At 53.1% G+C, this 23,465-nt stretch overlaps 2 protein-coding genes across 6 annotated transcripts; one reads left to right on the top strand and one right to left on the bottom strand.

Annotated features, from left to right (window-relative positions):
• The first annotated feature begins 1,276 nt into the window (after positions 1–1,276).
• Positions 1,277–3,545, top strand: TTC9B (tetratricopeptide repeat domain 9B). 2 transcript variants are annotated; one of them, XM_090261301.1, is made up of 3 exons: positions 1,277–1,828; positions 2,348–2,563; positions 3,344–3,545. In XM_090261301.1, the coding sequence occupies exons 1-3, from the start codon at positions 1,414–1,416 to the stop codon at positions 3,445–3,447; spliced, it is 735 nt and encodes a 244-aa protein (XP_090117427.1). In that variant the 5' UTR covers positions 1,277–1,413; the 3' UTR covers positions 3,448–3,545. The 2 variants fall into 2 exon arrangements, with proteins under 2 accessions (XP_090117427.1, XP_090117428.1); XM_090261302.1 differs by having other exon boundaries at positions 1,284–1,828; positions 2,381–2,563.
• Positions 3,546–3,720: 175 nt separating this feature from the next.
• Positions 3,721–19,372, bottom strand: MAP3K10 (mitogen-activated protein kinase kinase kinase 10). Of its 4 annotated transcripts, none has more exons than XM_090261297.1 (10): positions 18,103–19,370; positions 14,100–14,280; positions 11,133–11,281; positions 10,526–10,701; positions 9,734–9,980; positions 8,126–8,242; positions 6,083–6,257; positions 5,875–5,987; positions 4,897–5,640; positions 3,721–4,328 (listed from the first exon to the last, which is right to left on the bottom strand). In XM_090261297.1, exons 1-10 carry the CDS (start codon positions 18,851–18,853, stop codon positions 4,006–4,008), a joined length of 2,976 nt encoding a protein of 991 aa, XP_090117423.1. In that variant the 5' UTR covers positions 18,854–19,370; the 3' UTR covers positions 3,721–4,005. The 4 variants fall into 4 exon arrangements, with proteins under 4 accessions (XP_090117423.1, XP_090117424.1, XP_090117425.1 ...); XM_090261298.1 differs by having other exon boundaries at positions 4,897–5,562; positions 18,103–19,369; XM_090261299.1 differs by lacking the exon at positions 3,721–4,328 and having other exon boundaries at positions 4,937–5,624; positions 18,103–19,372.
• Positions 19,373–23,465: the final 4,093 nt, after the last annotated feature.

Here is a 23,465-nt window from a genome sequence, read left to right as displayed (position 1 = left end):
CAGGGTTGGGGCTGTCATGTGGGGCCTACCATGGGACTTCCTGGGGAAGGATATGCAATGGGAGGGGGAGGGGACAGAAGAAATATCAAGCTTTGTTCTTGGGGCTGAGAACCAAGCTAGGGTCTTGTGGGGGTGGGAAGTGGTAATTACAAAGTGATTAATTTGTTCACTCACTCATTTAACAATCATATATGGATGCTGAGTCAGAGCTAGGCACTTAACACCTATCTCAGTTTCATTGAGGATAAGAAACACAGGTTGTTAATTGTCCAGCATGTACCAGGCCTTGTGCTAAGTTCTTTGTCTGCATAATGTAGTTCAGTCCCTACAACTACTCTGAAGTAAGCTCACTTGTTATCCCCATGTTACACAGAAGAAAGGCAAGGTGGAGGCAGATCAAGGAGCTTGCCCAAGGTTCCACTGCTCAGTAAGTAGCTAAGGAGGATTGAAGGACAACCACCTCCTTCAGCCTCAGTTTTTTCCCCCCCAGAGCCTCTCACATGTGTTCTTTTTTGTATACTCTCATGATTGTGCTGCTCACTCTGGGCTCTCACTTACCTGCATTCCCACTGGTTTCCTACTCAGACAGTGAGCTCAGTGAGGGCAAGAAGCAGATCTCTTGTTCACAGTTATCCCCTTCACTCACCAGTATAGTCTAGGGAAGGCATCTATTGTGTCCTCTATCTGGGGCTTGACCCCTCTGCCTGTGCCTCCCCCATCTAACCACTTTGCCTGAGCTTCCCAGGCTAGCCCACTCTGGGCCGTCTGTCAGTGGCTACTGGTCTATCTCCTCACTGGACTAAGGGCTCCATGAGGGTAGGGCCCAAGCCTCACTCACTCCCTGCTATGTCCCAGCATCACCCAGCCCAAAGCTGGGCACAGAATACATAACAGTGAATATTTGTTGCATAGATAAACAAGTGAATTTCAAAGCTGCTATCAGTGTCCCTTCCATTTTACTGAGGAGGATACAGGGTTCCAGGTAATTTAGGTGAGGGAAAAAAGCAGGCAATTGAATGTGGGCACCTTGAGTCCATAGCCTGTGTCCTTACCCAACATGCCAAATGCCTAATGAGATGAAAATCAGCATTCCACGAGGTTGAAATATCCCTGTGCTTTTTCATACACTTGTCCTTTCCTTCTAGAAAGCTTTGGGAGCTTTGGGCACGGGGGAAGAGAGCAGGTGGGAGGGTGGGAGGAGTAAGGTGAGCGGGGAGGAGGAAGAGGTGGGCTGGAGAACGAGGACTGGGGCTGATTTGAAGGAGAGAGTGGGGAAGTCTTGAGGGGTTTTTGTAGACCCATAGGGGGCAGCCGGAGTCTGCTGCGGGAGGTGCGGGGGCGGAGAAAGGGTGGGGACCGGCCCCGCGGGGGGCGATGCGGTAGCTGCAGCATCGGCCGCAGGAGTTTCCCACAATGCAGCGCGGTGCGCTGTCCCCGGTGCTGATGCTCAGCGCTGCCCCGGAGCCTCCGCCGCGCCCGCCTCCCGCCCTCTCCCCGCCGGGCCCGGGCCCCCGCCATGGGTCAGCTCGGCCCGCTCCTACCCCAGAGCCATCGGGGAGCCTGGGCGCAGCGCTCGACAGCAGCCTGCGGGCCGCTGTGGCGTTCAAGGCTGAGGGCCAACGCTGTTACCGAGAGAAGAAGTTCCGGGAAGCCATCGGCAAGTATCATCGGGCACTGCTTCAGCTGAAGGCGGCACAGGGAGCCCGCCCTGGAGGACTGCCCGCCCCCGCCCCAGGGCCCGCCAACAGCCCGGGGCCCGCCCGCCTCAGTGAGGAGCAGCAGCGCCTGGTGGAGAACACGGAGGTGGAATGTTATGACTGTCTCACTGGTACGAGGCCATCGGGGGCGGAGGGGGTGCATAAGTGACAGGGGTGGGGAATGACAGGCAACCATGAAGCCTTGGGCGGGATGAGGGCTGGAGGCTTGCAGGGGCCAGGGCTGGGGTCTGTTGGGGGAGACATCAGAACTTCTCAAGGTTGGGGGTGTAGAGGACCGCAGGGATGGAAGGAGCTGGGATGCAGAAAATGGGCTTTGGGCTGCCACCCACGAACCTCAGGTAAGAAAGACTTACCCTGGATGAACCATTTAAGGACCCATCCCTCACCCGAGATCGCCCTTAGTAGTCCTTCCCCCACCCTATTGAAATCCCCCTAGAGCTTGTGTCTGTGTTCCTCGCGCCCTCTAGCGGAGGCGCAGATTGATTCTGTTCTGATTGGCCAGAAGCCCGGCAGTCCCTGGTGGCCTGAACAAGCCCTTAGTCCCTGCTCGGCAGTGGGAAAGGGAGGGGATTCCCCGTGACCTGAACGCCATGCTCCTCACGGTCAAGGAAGTCTGAGGTTGCTGGCAGGCTCTGAGAGCACCGGCCCTGGTGCCCCCGTAGCCTGCCTGTTGCAGTCGGAGTTGGTGAACTATGAGCGGGTGCGCGAGTACTGCCTCAAGGTGCTGGAGAAGCAGCAGGGCAACTTCAAGGCCACCTACCGCGCTGGCATTGCCTTTTACCACCTGGGTGACTATGCACGCGCCTTGCGCTACCTGCAGGAGGCCCGAAGCCGGGAGCCCACAGGTGAGGGGAGGGGCAGGGCAGAGCGGGGAGAGGGGCTGGAGCAGAGGAAACAAAGGCAGGCGGGCCAGGGCAGAGCTACTTCACCGGAGTGCTGTGCCCTCTAGCCCCAGGTCCACCTCTCCACATCCTCCTACACATCCACTCACCCATTCTTCCACCTGCCATCTATTCATTGACTCACTGATGTTTCCCATTCAGTCCGTTCCCCACTCAGTCATCCACTCCTTCCCTCACTAACCCATTTCCACGCTCACCTATTCACCCACGTGTTCTCCCAGCCACCACTTGTGGACCACTTGCTGGGAGGCAGACCTCAGGGTGGGAAACACTAGGAAATTTGTTGGGGAGCGGTGAGATGGAGGGGATGGCAGACCTGGAGTCTTGTTCCTTGCCCTCTGGGAGATCACAGTCAGGGTGCGTGGGTGTGCAGACAGATACAAAACACAATTTTGTATTAAGAGCCAATGAAAAGGTGCACAACCAGTGAATGACGTGGGGCTGTGGGAGCGGAGGCAAGGTAAATTTTCCAGGAAAGTGATTTGGAGAGAACAGGCTTCATGCAGATGTCATTGGACAGTGAGAAGTGTGGCAGGAGTCTGAGCAGAGGCATTCCTGGCAGCGGGCAGAGCAAATGCAGAAGTCTGGCGGTGTGATATGCCCCTGGTGATACCAGAGAGGGAGCTGCTTGAGCTGGGGACAGTGAGGTGCGAGCTAAGGTGCTGTAGATGTCACCTGCTGTCCCGAGACTCCCAAATAATGCCCTTTCCACCTCCCCTGCAGACACCAATGTCCTACGCTACATCCAGCTGACTCAGCTGAAGATGAGCCGGTGCAGCCTCCAGCGGGAAGAGAGTGGGGCCCGGCCTCGGGATGTCATTGGCTGAGGCCCACCTGGTGGGACTGTCCCTACCCCCACTCTCTCCCACCTCACTGTGTAACTGGCCTGACTCATGTTTGCTGGTAAAGCACTTATCACTGGTAATCATAACCTCTTTGTGTGATGTCCTTGTGGGAATTAGGAAGGGACATAGGCTGGGCCTTCACCCCCTGGGCCTCAGAAACAAGGAGGGGTCCAGAGAGGGAACAAGGGTGGGGGATACCCCACTGGGGTGAGCCAGGATCAGGGCCTGGGCCAGGGAAAGACACAGAGCCAAGCATGGTAGGGGGCAGGGGTTACCTTTAATGCTGCATTTTGTGCTGAATCCCCACACGTCGCCCTGTCCCTGAGTATCCCTGCCCACCCTCCCCCCTGCCGCAGGGCAAGCACAGAGCCCCACCCCCAGGGTACAAAGGAATAAATTAAGTGTCTCCCCCTCCCCCTTCCCCAATAAATAGAGTGAGTATCCTACCCAAGGCCTCCCCTGCCTTGTGGCCTGGTGGGCTGGGGTGAGGCCTGAGGCGCTACATTCATGGCTGCCCAGGCGGGTGGCAGTGGGCAGGCCTCAGTGGGAGCCATGGGCCCCGCACAGGGGCACTGTGCTGTCCTGGCTCTGCCCCTCCATGTCCATGTCAAGCAGCGTGGGCTGCATGCTGGGGGGTCCGGGGCTCTCTGGAGTATGCGGCCTGCTAGGAGGCAAGATGCTGAGTGTCCGGCTGAAGGAGACCAGTTTCCAGGGGTCCAGGCGGGGGCGGCTGGCAGCCGGCCGGGGTCTTGGGGCAAAGGTCAGGGTGGTGGGGCGGCCAGGAAACTCGGGGGGCCGGCGGCGGTTAGGAAACAGGGCCTGGGGGTCAGGCAGGCAGGGGAAGTCCAGGGGATCTCGAGGGCCTGGTAAGAGAGGATCAAGAGGTGAATGGGGTGGAGAAGAGGGTGGTATTGAAAAGCCAGGAGTGTTGAGATGAAAATTAGAATTTCTGACTTATCTCAGAAATCTGCTGGAGAAAAAGCCCTCATCCCTCCTAGGGTCAGAAACACAGAGCTCAGAGCTATGGAGACACCTCAGGCATGACAGCATCTCTAAGTGGGAATAACAGTACCTCTCCACATAGGTGAAAAGTAAATATAATAATAATAATCGTGAAACAGTAGTTTAGTGCCTGATAGGAGGTACTTACTCCTCTGTGTTCCCATCACCTTTGTCTGGCTGAAAAAGGCACAGAGAACAGGGCCTAGCACATGAGTATTAGCTATAGTTATTATCGTTGCCCCTGTCACCTTCCTGGCCCTACGGGCGTTAGGGTTGCCCACCTCTGCTTCATCCTGTGTTTCAATCCCCTGGGACCCCACAATGCCTTCCCATGCTAAGCAGGAGATGGCTGCCAGGCTGGGACACTGGACCTCCGCAGGGGCAGGGAGGGGACGTTTTCTGTGCACCTGGGCACAGTGCTTCACTCACCAGGGCCGGGGACCAGGGGCTCCGGCGCCCCCCGCTGCCCTAGCGCCCCATCTGATGGCGTCCGTCGGTGCCCGTGGCTCACAGCGCGAGTGGCCGTGACGTGGGTGGGCGTCAGTGACTGGCGGGGGTCTTTTTTGAAGCTCTCCAGCTCCAGGTCCACCAAGGGGTTTGTGCTGGGCAAAGGCGCGGGCGGGGAGGGCGGCGGGGAGGGCACGGCCGGCGTAGCCTCGTCGCTGTCAGAGCGCAGCAGCGAACGCGTGGAGTTGCAGTCGGACACAGAAGACAGCGACACCAGGGTGGCCGAGGGCGCCAGGCCTGGGCCCACGGCTGCGTCGTCGCGGCGGCCCGGGGAGCGCGCAGGCGGGCTAAGGCCCCGTGGGAAGCGGCCGGCGCGGGGGAAGAAGAGGCCGTCGAGCCAGCGCCGCTGCTCCTCACCATCCGATGCGCGCGCCTCGGCCACATCGGCGCCCAGGCCCACGGCGCTGAGCAGCGTGGCGCAGCCCAGCAGCGCGAATTCGCAGCGCCGCCGAGCACTGAGCCCATGCCGGGCGGAGGGCACTGGCACCCCCGGGGAGGGCTCGGTGGGCAGCGGCGCCCCGAGGCAGGCCGGGGTGCTGTGGGGGGAGGGGGCCCCGCTGCTGCCTCCATCTGCCTCCGCGAACTCCTCTGCAACCGGAGAGGGCCGGCACTCGACTTCGGGTGGTCCCTGGGTACTTGGAGGCAAGGGGCTGCCCCCAATGACCCCTCCAACAGCAAGACCACCAAGCCCACTAAGCATGGCTCTCCCCTAAAGCCCCTGCCCCTGGGAGTGATGCCCACAGTCCCCTTTCTGGGAATGCTTTCCACCCTCTGGCCCAGTGAGATCTGACTCCCTCCCTACAACCCTGGGGAACGGTAACCTCTTTATCTTGGTTTAGGTTCCCCTTCAGCTGGGGAATGTCTCCCCCCTCCCTCTTGAAGGCACCCTTATCCTCTTACCCATCTCATTGAGGCTGGCGAAGCCTGGGGCAATGGGGGTGTGTTTGGGGGACTTGCCCAGGTTGGGGGCACTTGATGACCACTGTTTGTTTCCTTCCCCCAGGGCCTTCAGCCTGCAGGGGGAACCAGAGATGGGGGAGTGGTCCTGGGCCTTCTGGTGGCCATGGGCGTGGGGGTGGGGCACAGCGCAGGCTCCAAGACCCAGTACCTCTCCTCTCCTCCAGCCCGTTCCTTCTGCAGAGTGGAGCTGGGCCCCCATGTCCGGCCTTTCTTCTTGCCCCCAACCAGTTCTTCCTTCTTTGGGGGTCCGCTGCGGCCCCACGTCCCACTGCCACCACTGCTGCTGCCACTGCTGCTGCCACCACCACCATCCACAGGAGTCACTGGGCCGAGAGAAGCCACTTGATTACTGTGTCTTAGAAAGTCTGTCCCTGCTGGGTTCCCAGCTTCACTCTCCCCACCTCGGATTCATCCTCCACCTGGAAGCCCAAACTTGAATCATGACCCTTCTGTGCTCTAAATCCTCCCAGAACTCCCCACTACTGTTAGGAACCTGGCCCAGCTCCTCAGCCTGGCACTTGAGCTCTTCATATGTTGTTCCCAGCTGACACCCTCAGCTCTATTTCCATCACTCCGCACAGCCTAACACTTTAACCATCCATTCATCCCCAACTGTTTACTGAGCTCCTGTTCTGTGCCAAGCCCTGTGGCAGGTGCTGAGAAGACAGCAGTGGACAAAGCAGACACAACTCCCTGCCCTTGGGGTTGACATTTCAGTGGGTGAAGACAGATGATCAACAAGACTCCCACTGAGTAAGTCATCTGTGCAGTGTTAGAAGGGATAAGTGCTGTGGGAAATATGAAGCAGGGAAGGGGCCTGGTGGCCGGGGAAGGCTTCATGTGGAAAAAGGAGAAATCTGAGCAAAGATGAGGCGGTGAGAGAGCGAGTCAGGAAGACACAAGGGAGGGCAGCATTTCAGGCAGTGGAACAGCAAATGCCAAGGCCCTAGACTGGGCAGCACAGAGTGTGCACAGAACGGCCAGGAGGCCGGTGTGGAGGGAGGGAGGGAAGGGGAGGCAGCCAGAGTCAGGATGCGCAGGCAGAGGGCGTAAGTGCCATGGCTGGGACACATGGCTGCAGGTTCCCAACTGGGTGTTTTCACACCTCCATGCCTTTGCATGGGCTGTTCCCTTCACCTGGAATTCTCCTTTTCAGTTCCTTTCCTGACATGGTTGGCTGCTTGCCCTTCCAGCCTCCAGCTCTGAAGTAGTTTGTTCCCTGGAGAGTCAGGTGCCCTGTCTTCCCTGTTGCTACCACATGTTGAACGCACTGATACCAGTGTACTCATTCCACTGCATGGCCGTCATTTATCTTTGTGTCCCCACAAGAATCTCCTGGTACAAAGCTGGTGCCCAATCAGAGGTGTGCAGGGGGGCAGTGTGTGGTGCATGGCTGGGGGTAAATGATGGGGCAGAACAGACTCAGGAGTCAGCCCCGTATCCTTCAACTTGTCAGCAAACCCCAACGGCTGCCCCTCTGCCAGGCAGCCCCCACTGCAGCCACTGCTCGCTCCCAGGCGCTACCCCAGCCCAGCCCCATCACCTCTCGTCTCATGCCCTTACTCCGGCTCCCCTACTGTCCATGTTCCCCATAGCAGGCAGAGGGAAAAGGTATGCTCTATCACATCACTGCCTTGCTCACAGCCCTCCAGGGCTCCCCTGTCACCTTTAAAATAAAATCCAGGTTCCTTATCCTGGCTCTCAAGGCCCAGTGTGATCTGATCCCTGTTGGACCCCTGGCTGCAAACCTGCTGCTCTGTGTCCCATTCGTTCTACTTCCGCCCAGTTGGCCTTTTGGGCTGACACACATGCCCATGCTTGTTCCCGCCTCCAGGCCTTTGCCTTTGCTGTTCCCTCTGCCAGGGATGCTCTTTCTGCACGTCTCTGCACGTCTCTCTTGCTCCTTACCACGTCAGCCCCTGCTCAAACCCCAGCTCCTCAAACAGGCCTTCCTGATGGAAAACAGCAACTTTTCTCTTTTAGTTCCCTCTGATTTCCTTTATGGTGCTTATCCCTCCAAGAAATTATCCTGCCTGCTTACTGATGTATTCGTTGTTTTTCCCCTAATGAGAATGAGGGGGCGGGGGACCCGCCTGTCTTGTTCCCTGCTAGTCCTCTGGTTTGGTGCAAGGTATGCGCTCAGAGAAGTTTGCTGACGGATGGACTGGTCAGGGCCTAGGGAGATACTCACAGCGGATGGCCCTCAGCCGGGGGATGATGCTGGGGCTTGCAGGGGGGCTGGCCCCATCAGATCCTTTCCGCTTGTCCAGGGTTGGAGAGGCCTGGACTGTGATCTTATGCTCAAAGCCTGCAAAACAGAGAGACTTCCCTCAGCAAGTGGTTGCGTGGGTCACGAGAGGGGTTCCCTCTACAGAAGGGCAGTTCCCTCCAGAAGTACAGAAGGCATGCTGCCACTTTGCATTCCTCAATGCAGTGGTTCTCCAAGTGTGGTTCCCAGACTAGCAGCATCAACAAGTGGAACCATCCTGGAAATGCATGTTCCTGGGCCCCCGAGTGAGCGGCTTTGGGAGTGAGTACAGCGATCTAGTTGTGGTGGAACAAGCCCTCCAGGTACCTCTGATACACACTCAGGTTTGAAAGCTGCTGCCCTCACTGACTAAGGATTTAGGCCTGAGTATCCACTGTGGTGGCCGTCAGCCACATGTGGCAACTGAACATGTGAAATGTGGCTTATGCAATCGAGGAACTGGAGAATTTTACCTTTATTTATTTAACTGTAATTAATTAAAATTTACTTTTTAAAAGTAAGTTTGCAAATTCAGTCATTAGAAACAGTTAAGCATGTTTGGAACAACTTGGGTGTGTGAGTCTACCTTTTCAACTGTAAATTTTATGAAATTTAAATACAGGTCAAGTATTTTTGATGAAAATTTAGTCCCTGGATTGAAATGTGCTGTGAATATAAAATACATACTAGATTTCAGCGACTTAGTGTGGAAAAAAGAAGGTATAATATCTCAATAACAAGTTTTTCTTGTATTTATTACATGTGAAACCATAACATTTTGGCTATATTGGGCTAAATAAAGTGTATTATTAAGATTTCACTTGTTTCTCTTTCCCTTTCTTAATGTGGCTATTAGAAAATTTAAAATTGCACATGTGGCTTGGGCTATCTTTCCATCAGTTGGTGCTGTTGGAGGTGCTGCCCTGGAGCTGGAACAGCACACAGGCAGACAATCAGCATTATAAGCTACTAGAAAGCAGTCTTTGAAAACACACATCAAACCTGAACCTGAAACTGACTAAGCCTTGAGACCCATGTGAAACTTCGGTTTCTGTATGTCAGAAATGGCTGAGCATCAGCAGTTTTACATGGTTTAACCTAATACCAATTTATAGAAAATTCAGGGGACAGGGGGACCAGGGCAATGCCAGCAGCAAAATCTAGACCATGGGAAACGCTACGGGATGAATAATGTATTGTCAACGAAGTACTGGCAGGGAGGGGAAAAGGTGGGTTAAAAGGTGTTAAGCAAATAGTTGGGACACAAGACTATAAAGTAAGGAAAGTGTTGACTTTCAGGGCACTGAAGTAACAGGGGTTACTCTCAGGGGGTTGCTAGGCATGTGAAGGGCATCTGGGCGGCCACATGTTCTCTGCTTTCAAGAAAGGGGCATGATGCTAACTCATTAAGCTGTAGTTTTTTGGTGGTTGTCTGTGTGTGTGATATACTATGCAATAAAAGTTTTTGTTTTTTTTTTAAAAGCTATAAACCCTGGGTTAGGGATGCTCCCAGTAGCCTGCTAAGGGATGCCCAAGGGATGGAGGAGGTACCAGAGGGCAGACTGATGTGGCTGCTGCCTTCCCGCAGCTTGAGCAGGCGGCTGCGCTTGAAGTTGCCCCTGCGTTTGCGGACACAGGGCTTCTCCTGGCTCAGCTGGCACATTAGCAGGTGCAGCTCCCGCTCCACGATGTCCATCTCTCGCTCAGCCAGCTCCTGCTCCCGCCGCCGCAGCTGCTCCTCCTGGAAGCGCTGCTCCTGAGCTGCCCTTAGCAGCTCCTCCTCGCGGCTCCGCAGCTCCTGGAGAGGAGACAGATGGCTTGTGGGGAGGGGCTTAGCTACTCTGCCTCTGGAACGGACCCAGGGCTGCCCAGTCTGACCAGGGCCCTGCCCAAGAGTGTCTTGCTGTGAAGCAAATTGGGGGCACATTCCAACTCACAATTCACGAGCCAAGCCAGGTGCCAGGACAGGGGACTGTGTTAGCCTGAAGAATGACTTCTGACTTTTTTTAACTCTTCAATTTGGAAAACTTCAAATATCCACAAAAGCAGAGAGGGAATAGTGTGTCCCCATGTACCCATCATTCAACAGTGGCCTATACTTTGCAAATCCTTTTTCCTGTATCCCCTTCCTTCCCGCCTCTCTCCCTCTCATGCAGTATCACTTGTAAGTATTTCAGTGCAGGGTGCTTCTTTCTTATTAATCTACCAACAGCAAGGCTGCCTTGACTTAGGACGCAAAAGAAGTTCCCATGGCCTGGCTCAGGGGAAGGGACGCTGTCTCACCCAAGGTGTCAGAGCTCAGGGGTCTCACTCCATGCCGCCCACCTTGCCCCTTGCCTTCACCTTCTCTTTGGTCCGGAGGTCATCAAACATGTGCTGAATCTCCAGCCTCCAGTCTTCCTGCAGGGAGTGGAAGGACTCCAGCGGCATCTGGAATAGGGCTGACTGTTCTATGACTTCAAGCTGCTTCAAGATGCTGCCGAAATCTGGCCTCCTGTGGGGGTCTGGGTCCCAGCATTCTGGGGTGGGAGCGGAAATGTCAGCGGCCATGGTCAGCCTGCTCAGTGAAAGCCAGGACTTCAAGGGGCTGTGGACAAACAGCTTCCATGGAGCTGAGGGGAAGGAATTCAAGCCCAAATTCCTGGCGATATTTCACTCAGTGAAGCTCTGGGACAGAAACCCAGGGACCTGCTCCCTGACTGATGGTAGAATCAAGGATCAGGGAGGGATCCTAACAGGTTGACCTCAAGAGCTGCGGGCCTGGCCAGAGTAAGGGTCTGGGGGCCACGGAGCCAACTGTGGGGGAGATTATTCATGCGCTGATGGGTTCAGTCCCTTCTCCCTCATTTCTGGGCCCACTGGCATGGATGGGTGTGAAGGGGTGAGGTCTGGGCCCAAAGGCCCCTACCACCCAAGCTGAGCCTACCCTCTCCACAGGGCCCTGGCTCACCCTCTAGTAGGCGGGCAAAGGGCTCGGGGCACGTGGAGGGGATGGGGAGCGTCAGCTTGTTCATAGCCACGCCATATGCCACAGCCAAGGCGTCGATTTCACGGTAGGGGACCTCACCCGTCAGCAGCTCCCAGAGCAGCACCCCGAAGCTGCAGGTGGGGGAGAGGGAGGGGTGATGCTGCAGTCCACCCCAATCCTCACCTATACACCAGCCCTGCCTCCGGTCCCCTGGTGGGCTTCCTCACCCCAACATCCAGCCTAGCCAATGAGGCCAACAGAAGCTAATTTTAACTCCATTGGCTTGATCTCAAATAATAAATGTGGTGGGGCTACTCTCTGATGTCTTGCCTTTGCTCTCTCTCCCCTTGCCCCTGCCTGAAAACCTTCAGTGAGTCTCCTTTGTCCACTGGCAAATCCACCCTTCTTAGCCCTGACCTTTCATGACCCTGCCTCACCTTTACACACTCTTAGCCCCCATACCAACCTTGGCTTCATCTTGCAACCACACTGAAGAGTTGGACAAGCCCTGTTCTTCTTAACATCTGGCCTTTGCACATGCTGTTCCCTTTGTGGAGAACACTTTTTCTCTTCTGTAACTGTCCCTTAAGTCTCAACTCAGGTGCTCCTTCTGTCAGGAAGTCTTCCTTGATTCTACAACCTCCAAATCTGGGTTAAAGGTCTCTCTTCTATGTTCCCATCAAACCTTTGGCACTTACCTCTAAAAACAAGTTAACGCTATCTAACACTTATAAAGCACTTTCTTCTGGCTAGCACTGTGCTAGCCACTCTCAGTGATCCTCACAACAGCCCTGGAAGTCTGAAGGTCTTCCCATTTTATCTGATGAGCAGATATAGGCACAGAGAGGTCAAGCCACTTGCCTACGGTCAATGCTCTTAATGGCTGTATAACAGCAGAGCCACCTGTGCGTCCCTCTTCTCCCGTAAACTGCACTCCGTCTGGATCTTGACCGCTGTTTCGTGCAGTGCCTAACATGTAGTAGCTCCCCATGCTCCCTATAGCCACACCTGCATTCATTCAACATACACCTATTAAATACCCATGTTGTGCTAGACACTGTTCCAGGCACTGGAACCAGACAGAGGCAATCCCTGCCTCGTGCAGCTGACAGCCTCCCTGTGTTCTCAGTGACAGTCCTGGTGACTTTGCGCTGGGCAGACGCTGACTGTAGTCATATTCCACCCTCCTGTGCAGCTGAGTATGCCCACACAACAATGGTTCTGGCAGCGGGAGGTGGGAGGGTGTGTAGTGTGCGACATACATCCAGAAGCGTCCTTAAAGGGAAGGGGTGCCCCTTCTATCCTTTCTCCTTCCTACTGGTTGCCTTGTGGACATAAAGCTGGAGTGCAAGAAGCTATTTTAGACCATGAAGTGAACCTGGGAATGGAGGCCATAGAAGGTGGAAGAAAATAAGAGTGGCTTGTAATTAGAGGTGGCACCCCTGGAGAGTGATACTGATGTTTGGCAGCTGGGAACCAGGGATACTTTTGTCCTGAGAAGTACAGGACAGTATCACACAAACAAGAATTATCCTGCCCAAAGTCATTGACACCCCGTTAAGGAACCATGACATAAGGCCTTGAACCTCTACCACCAGGGGCACCATATCAGTCCTGACTTTACATGACAGCAAACAGTTCAGCCTGGTTTTTATTTGGGGGTTTCTGTTCCTTGCCACTAAAACAGGGCTCTGCTAAATGTCTGGGACCACAAGGGCATGCCTGATGTGACGCCGGTCAGGACTCCCCCCAAAGGGCTGTGCTGCTCTGGCTGAGATGTCCTGTCTGGTCTGTCTGCCCCAAAGCCATGACTCTGCTGCCTGGTCCGCCTGGAGCATCAGCTGGGGACTGACCTAGGCTGGGCCCTCTCCCAGTAGAAGGTGCTGGGTTGAAGAGTTTTGCTGCCACCATAAAGTCGCTGGTAATGGCAAAAGCCTCCTCATTGACCTCCTGCCCCCACTCCTCCCACTACAACCCATTTTCTGCCCTGTAGCTGGAGGGAGACTTTCCAGGGCTGGACTAGATCACGCCGTTCATAAAGGCCTCTAACGGCTTTCCACTGTGCTTAGGATAAAACCGAAGTCCAGTGCCTCATCTGAGAGGCACAGCTCTCTCCCACATCATTTCCCTTCACGTTCCTCCTTGTCTGCTCCAGCCGACCACTCAGACCCTTGTAGCTGTTTCTAGAACATACCACTCCTGTTCTCACCTCAGTCCCCCCTTTGTACAAGCTGTTCCCTCTGCCTGGGAAGCTTCTTCCCCCAAAATCTGCATAGCTGACTCTGTCTCATCATCCAGAAAGCAGCTTAAGTATCACTTCTCAGAAAAGCCTTCTGCAAGACACCCTCAGCCCTCGGAGCACTTTCCCATCAATCTCCTGGCTTGTAATGCCACCTCATACTTTTTCTGGTGAATTAACTTGTCTTCTAAACTTACTTTACAATTTTCTTAACTTAAAAACAGCTTTGATCTGTTTCTTGTGTACTTATTTATTTACTATCCCTGCAAGCAGGATATGTGTATATTTTTATTTCCTGTTGTATCCCTAACATCCAGCACATTCGGATGGATAGATGGATGGGTGGGTGAATGAATTAATGAATTAATGAATTAACAGTTGTCTCCAAAGGCCTCATCTCGCTGTTTGACAAGTGGGGGCTGGGTACTGGCTGGTGTCTGAAGGGCCTTCAGTACTGACAGCATCCTATCCCTACATCTTTGGGTGTTTTATTTTGTTTTTTTCCCTACAATCCAAGTCATCCTCAGCTGTCACTTTTGCTAGCAGAGCAGAGACCTGCTTCAGTACCTGTCTGATGGTCTGACCTAGCCGGCTGGCCCCTTTGCTTGGCCGAGATCCTTGCTTCAGGTGGGGACTGTCCCTCCTGCTCTGCCCCTCCACCCTCCTCACTCCTCCATTTCCAGGAGGCCTCCCAGCCCCACCATCAGCACCTCCAGACGTCACTGCTTTTGGAGAAGAGGGAGAGACGGATAACCTCTGGGGCCATCCAGGCATAAGTCCCCGCGGCGCTCATTTTGGTGGTCTTGTGCCACTCGCGGGCGAGGCCGAAGTCTGTGATCTTGAGCACCGTGTCTGCAAGGTTGTGGTTCTCGATGGCCTCCAGAATTAGGACTGTGGGGTAGAAAGAAAGGTGGTCACCATAGACCTGGCAGGCTGTACCTGTATGTCCTGGCCATGCCTTAGCTGAAATCTCCTGTTTTCTCCCTCCTACCTCCAGTGGCCAGTCTAATCCCTGCCCCGGGCTTCCCTGAGGTCCTCTGCCCTCCTGACTCTAACCCGAACCCTGGGAAGCTCAGTGAAAGGTCGATGGCCAAGGCCTTGGTTCTCCTTAGTCTAGGCCTTGAATTCCCCACCTCCCCAGAAGTGGAAACTACAAAGAATGAGCAGAACAGATGTATTTGTCATCCCCTGTAGCATACTGCACTTGTCGCCCAGTTCTGCTCCTTTCTGTGTCATGTTCTTTGCCATCTGACATTGCAGGTCTTTCTACTACACAGGCAGAGTGCATTTCTCCATCCTCCCCTCTGGTTTGGCCATATGACTTGCTCTAGCCAGTAGAGTGAGGCAAAAACGAGAGTGCCAAGCCTAGGCTTTGAGAGGCCTCATGTGCTGGCTTGTCCTCTTGCACTTCTGCCATCACCAGAACATGCTTTGCTGGTCCAGGGAAGATGAGAGATACTCAGAGCAAAGCCTCTCCAGCTGGGCCCAGCCTGAATCATTTACTTTCCAGCTGGCCTGCAAATGTATGAGCAGTAATAAATAACACAGAGTTTGAAGACACCGAGTTTTGGGGTAGTTTGTTCTACAATAGTTTTGTGACAGAAGCTGACAGATATATCCCCCAAGCATGTTGAATGGTTCCAACTTACTTGTTGCCTACGGTCAATATTAACAACAATAATAATCTTGGCTGGTGTTTATCAGGAGGCTGTTATGTGGCGGGCACAGTGCTAAGCAACCCATGAATTACACTAATTATTTCACTATATTCATTTACATGAGTTAACTAGCAAGCAATCCATTTTGCTGACTAGCAAACTGAGGCTCAGAGAGATGAGGTCGCTTGGCCAAGATCACACAGCTTGAAAGTGTGATCTTGAATTGATTTAACTTAATTAAGTATGGTTTGAATTCTGCCTCTTATTAGCTGTATAACCTTGTATGACTTACTTTATTTTTCTTACCACTAAAAATTCTCCTCTGTTATTTATCTTCCAGGGTTGTAGGTAAAGATTTATTGCCTGAAGCAACAGTAGGTCCTTTAAAAGCATTAGTTGAGCTATTACTCTTAGTGTGTGATGTTGCCATAATTGTTCCTTATTTCTCCACCTTTATCTTTGACCCTCACTGGCTACTTCTCCAGTTACAACAACAATGAGGTAATGTTAGCATCATGTCCATTTGGCATATGAAGAAACTGGGGGTTAAAGAGATCAGTACATTTCCCGTGGTCTCACAGTTGGTAATCTTATCCATTCTTCAAAGCCTATCTCAAATGCCACCTCCTCCTGGCAGCCTCCTGTGACTCTATAGCCTATAACTCCAACTCCCAGAAGTATTCCCTTCCTGGGTCCCCACCTATCCTCTTTGTGGAGTGACCCCATGACAGAGGGAACAACCCTACGGTCATACACTTTATTTTGGCATTTTCCAGACTGGGCCTAAATCAGTCTACTTTAAAACATATATCTGATCATGTCATCCCCTGTTTAAAATCTTCCACTGACCTCCACTACACCAAATAAAATGCCCAAAGTCCTTATCATAACCCCCAAGTTCAATGGGATCTAGCCCCTGCCTACTTTTCCTACCTCATCTCCTTCTGCCTCTGCCTCACTTCTACAGTTGCAACCCCTCGGGTCTCCTTGCTGTCTAACACTTATTCCCTCCTCACGTCCTTTGCCCTACCCACATCTCTGCAAGGCTGGCTCCTCTTTGTTCAGCTCTCTGTTCAAATGTTGCCTTCCCTGACCATCTAATCTAAAGAGCTCTCTCTGCCCCATCCTTAATTTGCTTTACTTCCTTCAGAGCCTGATACTCTCTGCAACTTTTATCTATCTAAATATCAGTCACCTACTTCTGTTCACGAGACTGTCACTTCCATGAAGGAGGACCCTTGCCTTGTTCACTTCTGTAACCCCAGAGCCTTGGACGGTGCCCAGTATACTTAATTCTGCTTAAGAAATATGGGTGGAAAGAACTGGCGAATGCATGACATCAGATGAGGAGCTCCTTAGGGAAGGGCGACGGGGAGAAGCTGTGCTGTCGAGGCCCTGTGTCCTGTCTCAGCATGGAGTAGTCCCATTGCTTGAGCAGGAAGCTCTGGCCTAAAGAGTCCCACCACCCCTTTGTCCAGGTGGCACTGGCTACACAAAAACTTGGGGGCGTGGGAGCAGTGTCCTTATACCCCAACTGCAGGCTGTGAATTAGCAGAGGTGAGCAGGAGCTGAGAAGGTGTCCCAGTCTTCAAGAGGAGCATGCAGGTAGGCCTGCCTCCATTTACCAAGCGTTTAAGAGGTAGAGCATGAGCATCTGTGAAGGCAGGAACCAACTGTGTCAGTCTTGCTTCCTTCCCCAGCCCTGGTTCAGGGCTTGACACACCTCAGACACCTGGCAGCTCTCTGCTGAGTGTATTAACGCCAGGCCTGGGAGGTAAGGAAGCCTCACCCCTCTGTTCTAGGTGGTGGTAGGGGCATAGCAACAAACTTATACAAATAGTGGGATGGATTCAAACAAATTTCAAGATGTAGAATTGACAGGAATCAGAAATAGATGATATGTGAGGGCTGAGGAGACCCCTTCACAGTTCATGTGAGGGCAGGGAACATGCTGGTGTTACTCACCATGGATCCCTCTAGCTTAGCACATGATCTGGCCCAGTAAGTACCAAATAAAGAAATGAACAAATAAGCGCAGAAGTGAAAATAAGTGAGAGGGGGCAGAGGAAGGATAGGAGAACCAGGAAGGTATGATTTTCCCCCTGTTGTATCCTTAAGTACCAGGACAGGGTCTGGCATACAACAGGTGCTCTCGAACCATCCAGGAATGAATGAAAACTCTAGCTGGTAGGAATCATTAAGGCAGAAATCACGGCCATCTTGGTTCCTGTTTGGCTCCTACTCAATAGGTGCTCAATGAATATTTACTGACATCATTAGAAGCTCCTCGATCTACATGTGTGTGGGAGAAGGGGAACCTTCTCTTTTACCGGGCCCCAGTCCTTGTTCAATAACCAATCAACTTTTGAGAGCCGTGACAGGCCCAGCAGCCTGGAAACTTTTACACAAGGCACATCCCTTTTCCTCCTTCCTCATCTTTCCCAGTTTGCCTCAGCCAGCTGGAGGCAGAGGTGTAGGAGGACTCCAGGAAGTGATGCTCCACTGGGGGCAATTTCCCCCCTCAGGGGACATTTGGCAATGCCTGGTGACATTCTGATTATCATAGCTGGAGGTGGGGAATGCTAGTGGTCTGGTGGGCAGAGACCAAGGATGATGCTAGACAACCTACAACACACAAGACAGACCCTGTGACCACCCCACCGTGAAGGTCAGCAGTGCCAAGGTTGAGGAACTCGCTCTAAGCCAGGTTCTCCATCTCTGCCTGGTGGACTCTGGCATCCTGGTTGGACAGGGAGTGCCATGAGCCACTGCATCTGCCCTGTTCACACGGGGAATGCAGGGCCTGTCACAGTGTTCATAGATACATATTTATTGAGCTACTGTGACTGTAGCCTGGGAGAGAGGTAGTCTCTTCAAACTTTCTGAGCCACCCTTTTCTCCCTTAATGGGGCAGACTTGCCTCACAGGACCCTGAAGGTATAATGATGCCCCTTCTTGTCCCATGCAGTGTTTTCTGGTGTCCCCATTTCCCACCACCTAGGCCTGGTCTGCTAAGGTTTTGTGAACGCAAGTTTTGGGGGAGGACACCACTTACTGTTGATGGACTTGAGGTCCCGGTGGATGATGGGCACAGGGGCATCATTGTGTAGGTAGTTCATGCCCCGGGCCACCTGCACAGCCCAGTTGACCAGCACATGAGGGGGCACCCGGCGACCCGCCAGCACCCTGCTCAGCGCACCCCCCCTGGCATACTCCATCACCAGGCAGAGGTGTGGGGGGCTGAGGCAGGCGCCCCTGAGGGCAATGATGTTGGGGTGCTGAAGGGCTCCGAAAAGCCGGGCCTCTTGGCGCACCTGCTCTGCTGTCACTGCTGGGTCCCGCTCAGGGTCCAGCCGGGCGGCCTTGACGGCCACCTCCTCACCACGCCACAGGGCCCGGTAGACTTTGCCAAAGCCCCCTACACCGATGATCTCTTCTAGCTGCAGCTCGTGGAAGGGGATCTCCTGGGGCAGCTGGAGGCTGGCGGGTGCAGCGGGCGCGGCGGGGGCCACGTAGTTGCTGGGGAAGACGCCCACACGGCCGCTGGGGAGCTGCCCGGTCCACCAGCCCTCGTCGCCCGATACCGCACAGTCTTGGGAAAGCACCTGGACGCGGTCGCCCCTCCGCAGGGTCAGCTCCTCGTCGCCCGCCGCCTCGTAGTCGAACACTGCGGTCCAGACGGGCCCCGCTGGGGTCGTGCCCCATTCCTTGGCCGCCGCGCCCTCCCCCTCCTCCTCCTCCATGGGGGAGGGGCCGGGGGCTGCGGGAGACTGCTTCAGACAGGCTGCCCGCCGGCTGCACAGCATGGGCCCTGGTGGCCAGGATGAGGGGCAGTCCCTATGGGTTCTAGGGGGCTCCTGGGGGCCATGGCTGGGGGCACTCCTCAGGAGCAGGAAGCAGCAGCTTTGAAAGGGCAGGGTCGTCTGCTCCGATTCAGCTATCTAGGCAGGGCGGGGTGGGGGTAGGGAAGCAGGTTCACTGGTCCCTCTCAAACGTCAGGGCGCCAAGAAGGCCTGACCGCCCGGTTCCCGAATTCCTGCCGGGGCCCGCCGGTGGGGGATGAGGGCGAGGGCAGCTGGCAGCCCCCTTCCCCGCGCCTCTCACCCCGCGCAGGTCCACCGGCGGCCCCCGACTCCGCATCCCGGGCCACGACCACCGGGCGGGGCGGGGGTGGCGGGTTAGGGGGGCGCCCACCCCAGTATGGGGTGGCGCACCCCTCGGCTTCCTCAAGCACGGGCCGGCCAGACGGCCCCCATCCTCTGCATCAGCCTCCCGGTCAGCCCCAGCCCCTGCCCCCGGCCCCGCCTGCGCTGCTTCCCCCGGCAGCTGGCAGTGCCTGAGTGACGTGTCACTGCCGCCGCGGTGCCGCTTGGGAGTTGTAGTCTCCCACTGCGCGGCTTCGCGGTCAGTCCCAGTCCCCAGAACCCCGCTGCCAGCCACTGGCAGCAGCGCGGACTTCGAGGGGCCAAGGAATCCTCCCGGGAGATAAACCTGGCCTCGGATCCTCCCTGGGACAGGTGGCCGAACGCCTGAAGGAGGGAAGAAGAACGGGGGTGGGGGAGGAGGCCGGTCCTCAAAGACCCTGCAGGGGCTGCGGCCCAAGGTGGGGTTGATGGCGACAGACGCGCTTCTTAAAGCGAAAAGAAGAAGCTATGTAAAGGATGGTTACTGCCTAGAGCCTCCATCAATGCCCGGACACGGTCCCCGCTGCTGTACTGCCCCTGGAGGGGGAGGGGCCCTACCGAGGTGCACGCCGGGAAATGTAGTCCACTTTCGGACCCGCGCCTTGGGAGGCAGCCCACAAACATCAGGCTTCGAGAGTCGGTTGGCGGCACCAGCAAGCTAGGGCCATCGGAGAGGCCTCTGCAAGGAGGACGGGGCTAGGAGAATGTGTTTGCTGTCCCTGGATATAACACAGTCATATCTGCCTTCCCCTCCAGCTACAGCTATGGGTTCTTGTCTCCGAAGTCAGAACTCGTACCCATGAGAATCCCCGCGTCGCATAATAGGAACTTCGATTATGGATGGGGTGGGAGGTGGGGAGGGCTTAATGTACGTCTTGTGCTTTGCACACATGGTATCGTTAAATCTTCTCAAAGATCCCATTTTACAGATGACGCGTAGAGAATTGAAGTTCGGGTCTAGATCTGTAAATGACAAAGCACTTTTAAATTAAAAAACAAAAATATAATTTAAAAATGCTATCCCATGTATTTAATTTTATTAATTTTTAATTTTATGTTCTGATTACAGTTGGCATTCAACACTTGATTTTTTTGTATTAGTTTCAGGTGTACAGCACATTCATACAGGTTACAAAGTGTTCCCTCCGAAAGTGCCCACCTGGTACCATAAATAGCTATTACAGGGGGAGAGGTGGGCGGAACAGGGGAGAGGGGGAAAATGGGACAACTGTAATAGAAAAACAATAAAAAAAGAAAAAGCTCATGTTTCCTCTCCCCTTATTAGCGATATCTGATCTGCTAAGCTTAATTTTTCAAATTAATTACAAAATGTAATAAAGTTAATTACTAAAATGATACATTTTTATCATCATTCTGGAAAACAAAACTATGTAATTTTCAATATCCATAGCTTTATTGTCTTCAGAATCTTAATTATTATTATTATTATTTAAAAAAACATTAAACTTCATATCCACCTGTGTGTGTGGGCGGGGAACAGTAAGTTTGAGGCTGAGGAACTGGGTGATTGTCATTTTCACTCTGGATAAGCACACTTGCAGATGGCATAAGGGAGGGGCAGGGCGAATCAAGAGCTCTGTTTAGGATCTTTAACATCCTAATGGGTCATTAAACAAGCAAAGGAGATTTTGAGTTGGCAGTTGGCAGAATAAGCATAAAGCTTGTTTGGGGAACAACAACAAAAAAAGTTATTACAGTATTGTTAACTATATTCCCTATGCTCTACCTTACATCCCCATGCCTAGTTTGTAACTACCAATTAGTACTTCTTAATCCCATCAACTTTTTAAATCCTGTTTCCCAATATCCCTTCCCTCTAAAATGCCCTTGAAAAGGGGGTAAAAGAGAAAACAGCCTGCAGTGGTTCAGTGACTTGTTTAAGGTCTGCAAGCTTGTAAAGGGCAAAATTCTGAATCTTTTCACCTGGCCTCTCCTGTGTGGTTTCAGGGTCTGGAGAAGGATAGAAGAGGGGAACTCTGATGGGCTCTGGTGCCCAAACTCCAGAGAACTGCCTCACAGGGCCCCTGGGAAGTTGTTCCACTTTCAGGGGGAAGTGGGTGTCCGGCTCCTAGCTACCTGTAGGGCAACTCAGGGCCCATCAAGAATGCTTGTTGGAAGAGAGGACCTGCTTCATTCTGAGTACAGGTGATTTTGTTATTATAACCTGATACGGGCAGCTCTTGAAAAACCTGGAATTCTGCATCACAGTGCACCTAAATAACAAGGCTTTATGGTGTCAGATAAGAACTTCCAAACCTGTAGAAAATTTTAAAAGAGCTTATTAGCATTTATTGAAGCCAGACTGAGGATATATCTGGAAGCAAGATCTCAACCGACTGTAAAATATGCTTCCCAGAATCACAGTTTTCAGGTGCTTTTTTGTATTTGAAGTTAAAGAGGGAACATAAGGAATATTACACGAAGGTGGTAGAAAGCAAGGCTGGGATAGGATTACTGTACAAGTTAGTTAACAATGTGCTCTCTTGACACTTCCAGTCAAGATGGCAGCATAGATAAACATGGCTTGCCTCCTCGCACAACCACATCATAATTACAACTAAAATATAGAACAACCATCACTAGGAACCATCAAAAATCTAGTTGAATGCAAGTGTGACAACTGCAGAATAAAAGAAACTACATCAATCCAGACTGCGAAGAGGGGCAGATACGCGGAATTGGTGTGGTGGATAAAAATTCAGGAGGGATGTCTCAGGAGTGAGGAGTCCCAGCCTCACACCAGGCCCCCATCCCAGGGTTCCAGTGCCAGGAAGAGAAGTTCTCATAACTTCTAACTTTAAAAACCAGCAGGGATCGAGTTGATGGAAGAAACTTCTGTAGTCCCAAGCAGTTCCCCTTTAAGAACTCATAAAGAAGCTTACTCAGACTCACTCCCTCTGAGCTTCAGCACCAGGGTAGCAGTTTGAGAGGCACCAGTGCCATACAGGGAGAACTTGAAGTGTCTGGCATCAAGATGGGAGCTGGGGGACAGCTTTCTCCCAGACAGAAAGGCAGGCATAGGCCAATGTCCCGTTTCTGAACCTTCCCAGCACAAAGCCAAAGAGCCAGTAGACAGGTGCCATATCTGAGACTCCATCAACCTGGCTAACACTGTTTGCCCCACCCTGGAGATCCCCAGAGACTTTGTCCCACCCAACTTATGAGCCCACCCAAGATATGAATGGCTGGTCATGGCTCATGCTTCATGACTTCCTAAATCTTATCAAACAAGCAATAGCCGACCTTCGTTAGCACCCAGTGCCCAGCACCCATACCTCTTGCTAAGGGGTCCCAGGCCCAACACTAGCAGCAGCCATCCTAGATTCACAGCTTAGCTTCACCTGGGAATCTCCAAGCCCAACACAAGTAGCAGACATCTCAGATTGCTTTATAGCTCTGGAAGGGTGGCCCTAGCAGAACAAAGGTGGGGGCTGATCTTAGCCTGCACCACCTGGGAGACCCCAGAGCCTGCACACTCAGTGGACAACTACAGGTCACATTAGAGCACCACCACCCTGTCCCTGCACAGCTGATCCTCCATAGAGCATGGACATTGGTGGTCGGTGGTCATAGCCAGTTCTTGCAGCTGACTGGCCTGGGTACATCCCTTCAGTGACCTGCCAACAGCAATCAAGTCTCAACTATAAGAGGAGGGTGTACTCAGCCTACATGAAGGGTGCACCTCAAGTACCCAGCTTGGGTGATAGGTGAGGATGTGCCACTAGACCCTACAAGATACCTACTACATTAGACAGGAAGTCACAGCAGCTCTACCTCATACATAGAAACAAACAGGGAGGTAGCCAAAATGAAGAGATAAAGAAACACGGCCCAAATGAAAGAACAGATCAAAATTTCAGGAAAAACAAAAAAACTAAACAAAATGGAGATATGCTATCTATCAAATGCAGAGTTCAAAACACTGTTCATAAGGATGTTCAAAGAACTTAGTGAGGACTTCAACAGCATAAAAAAGACCCAGTGAGAAATGAAGGATACATTAATTGAATAAAGAACAATTCACAGGGAAACAACTATAGAGTGGATGAAGCCAAAAATTAATGATTTGGAACATAAGGAAGAAAAAATACCAATCAGAACAACCAGAAGAAAAAAGAATCCAAAAAAGCAAGGATAATGTAAGCAGTCTCTGGGACAACTTCAAGTATTCCCACATTTGCATCAAAGGGGTGCCAGAAGGAGAAGAGAAGGA

Source organism: Furipterus horrens, unplaced genomic scaffold (assembly GCF_987537825.1).
Source record: "Furipterus horrens unplaced genomic scaffold, mFurHor1.1.pri manual_scaffold_13, whole genome shotgun sequence".
NCBI classification, from domain to species: domain Eukaryota; kingdom Metazoa; phylum Chordata; class Mammalia; order Chiroptera; family Furipteridae; genus Furipterus; species Furipterus horrens.
This window is presented reverse-complemented; position numbering and strand designations above follow the sequence as displayed.

What these genes read in the sequence shown, in the direction of transcription:
- TTC9B (XM_090261301.1), top strand. Translation starts at nt 1,414, where the DNA reads ATGCAGCGCGGTGCGCTGTCCCCGGTGCTGATGCTCAGCGCTGCCCCG. An exon ending in ATGTTATGACTGTCTCACTG is followed by an intron (nt 1,829 to 2,347) that starts GTACGAGGCCAT and finishes GGTTGCTGGCAG; the next exon opens with GCTCTGAGAGCACCGGCCCT. An exon ending in CCGAAGCCGGGAGCCCACAG is followed by an intron (nt 2,564 to 3,343) that starts GTGAGGGGAGGG and finishes CCTCCCCTGCAG; the next exon opens with ACACCAATGTCCTACGCTAC.
- MAP3K10 (XM_090261297.1), bottom strand. Translation starts at nt 18,853, where the DNA reads ATGCTGTGCAGCCGGCGGGCAGCCTGTCTGAAGCAGTCTCCCGCAGCC. An exon ending in AAAAGCAGTGACGTCTGGAG is followed by an intron (nt 11,282 to 14,099) that starts GTGCTGATGGTG and finishes CCCCACCTGCAG; the next exon opens with CTTCGGGGTGCTGCTCTGGG. An exon ending in CGCCAGCCTCAATGAGATGG is followed by an intron (nt 5,641 to 5,874) that starts GTAAGAGGATAA and finishes TTGCTGTTGGAG; the next exon opens with GGGTCATTGGGGGCAGCCCC.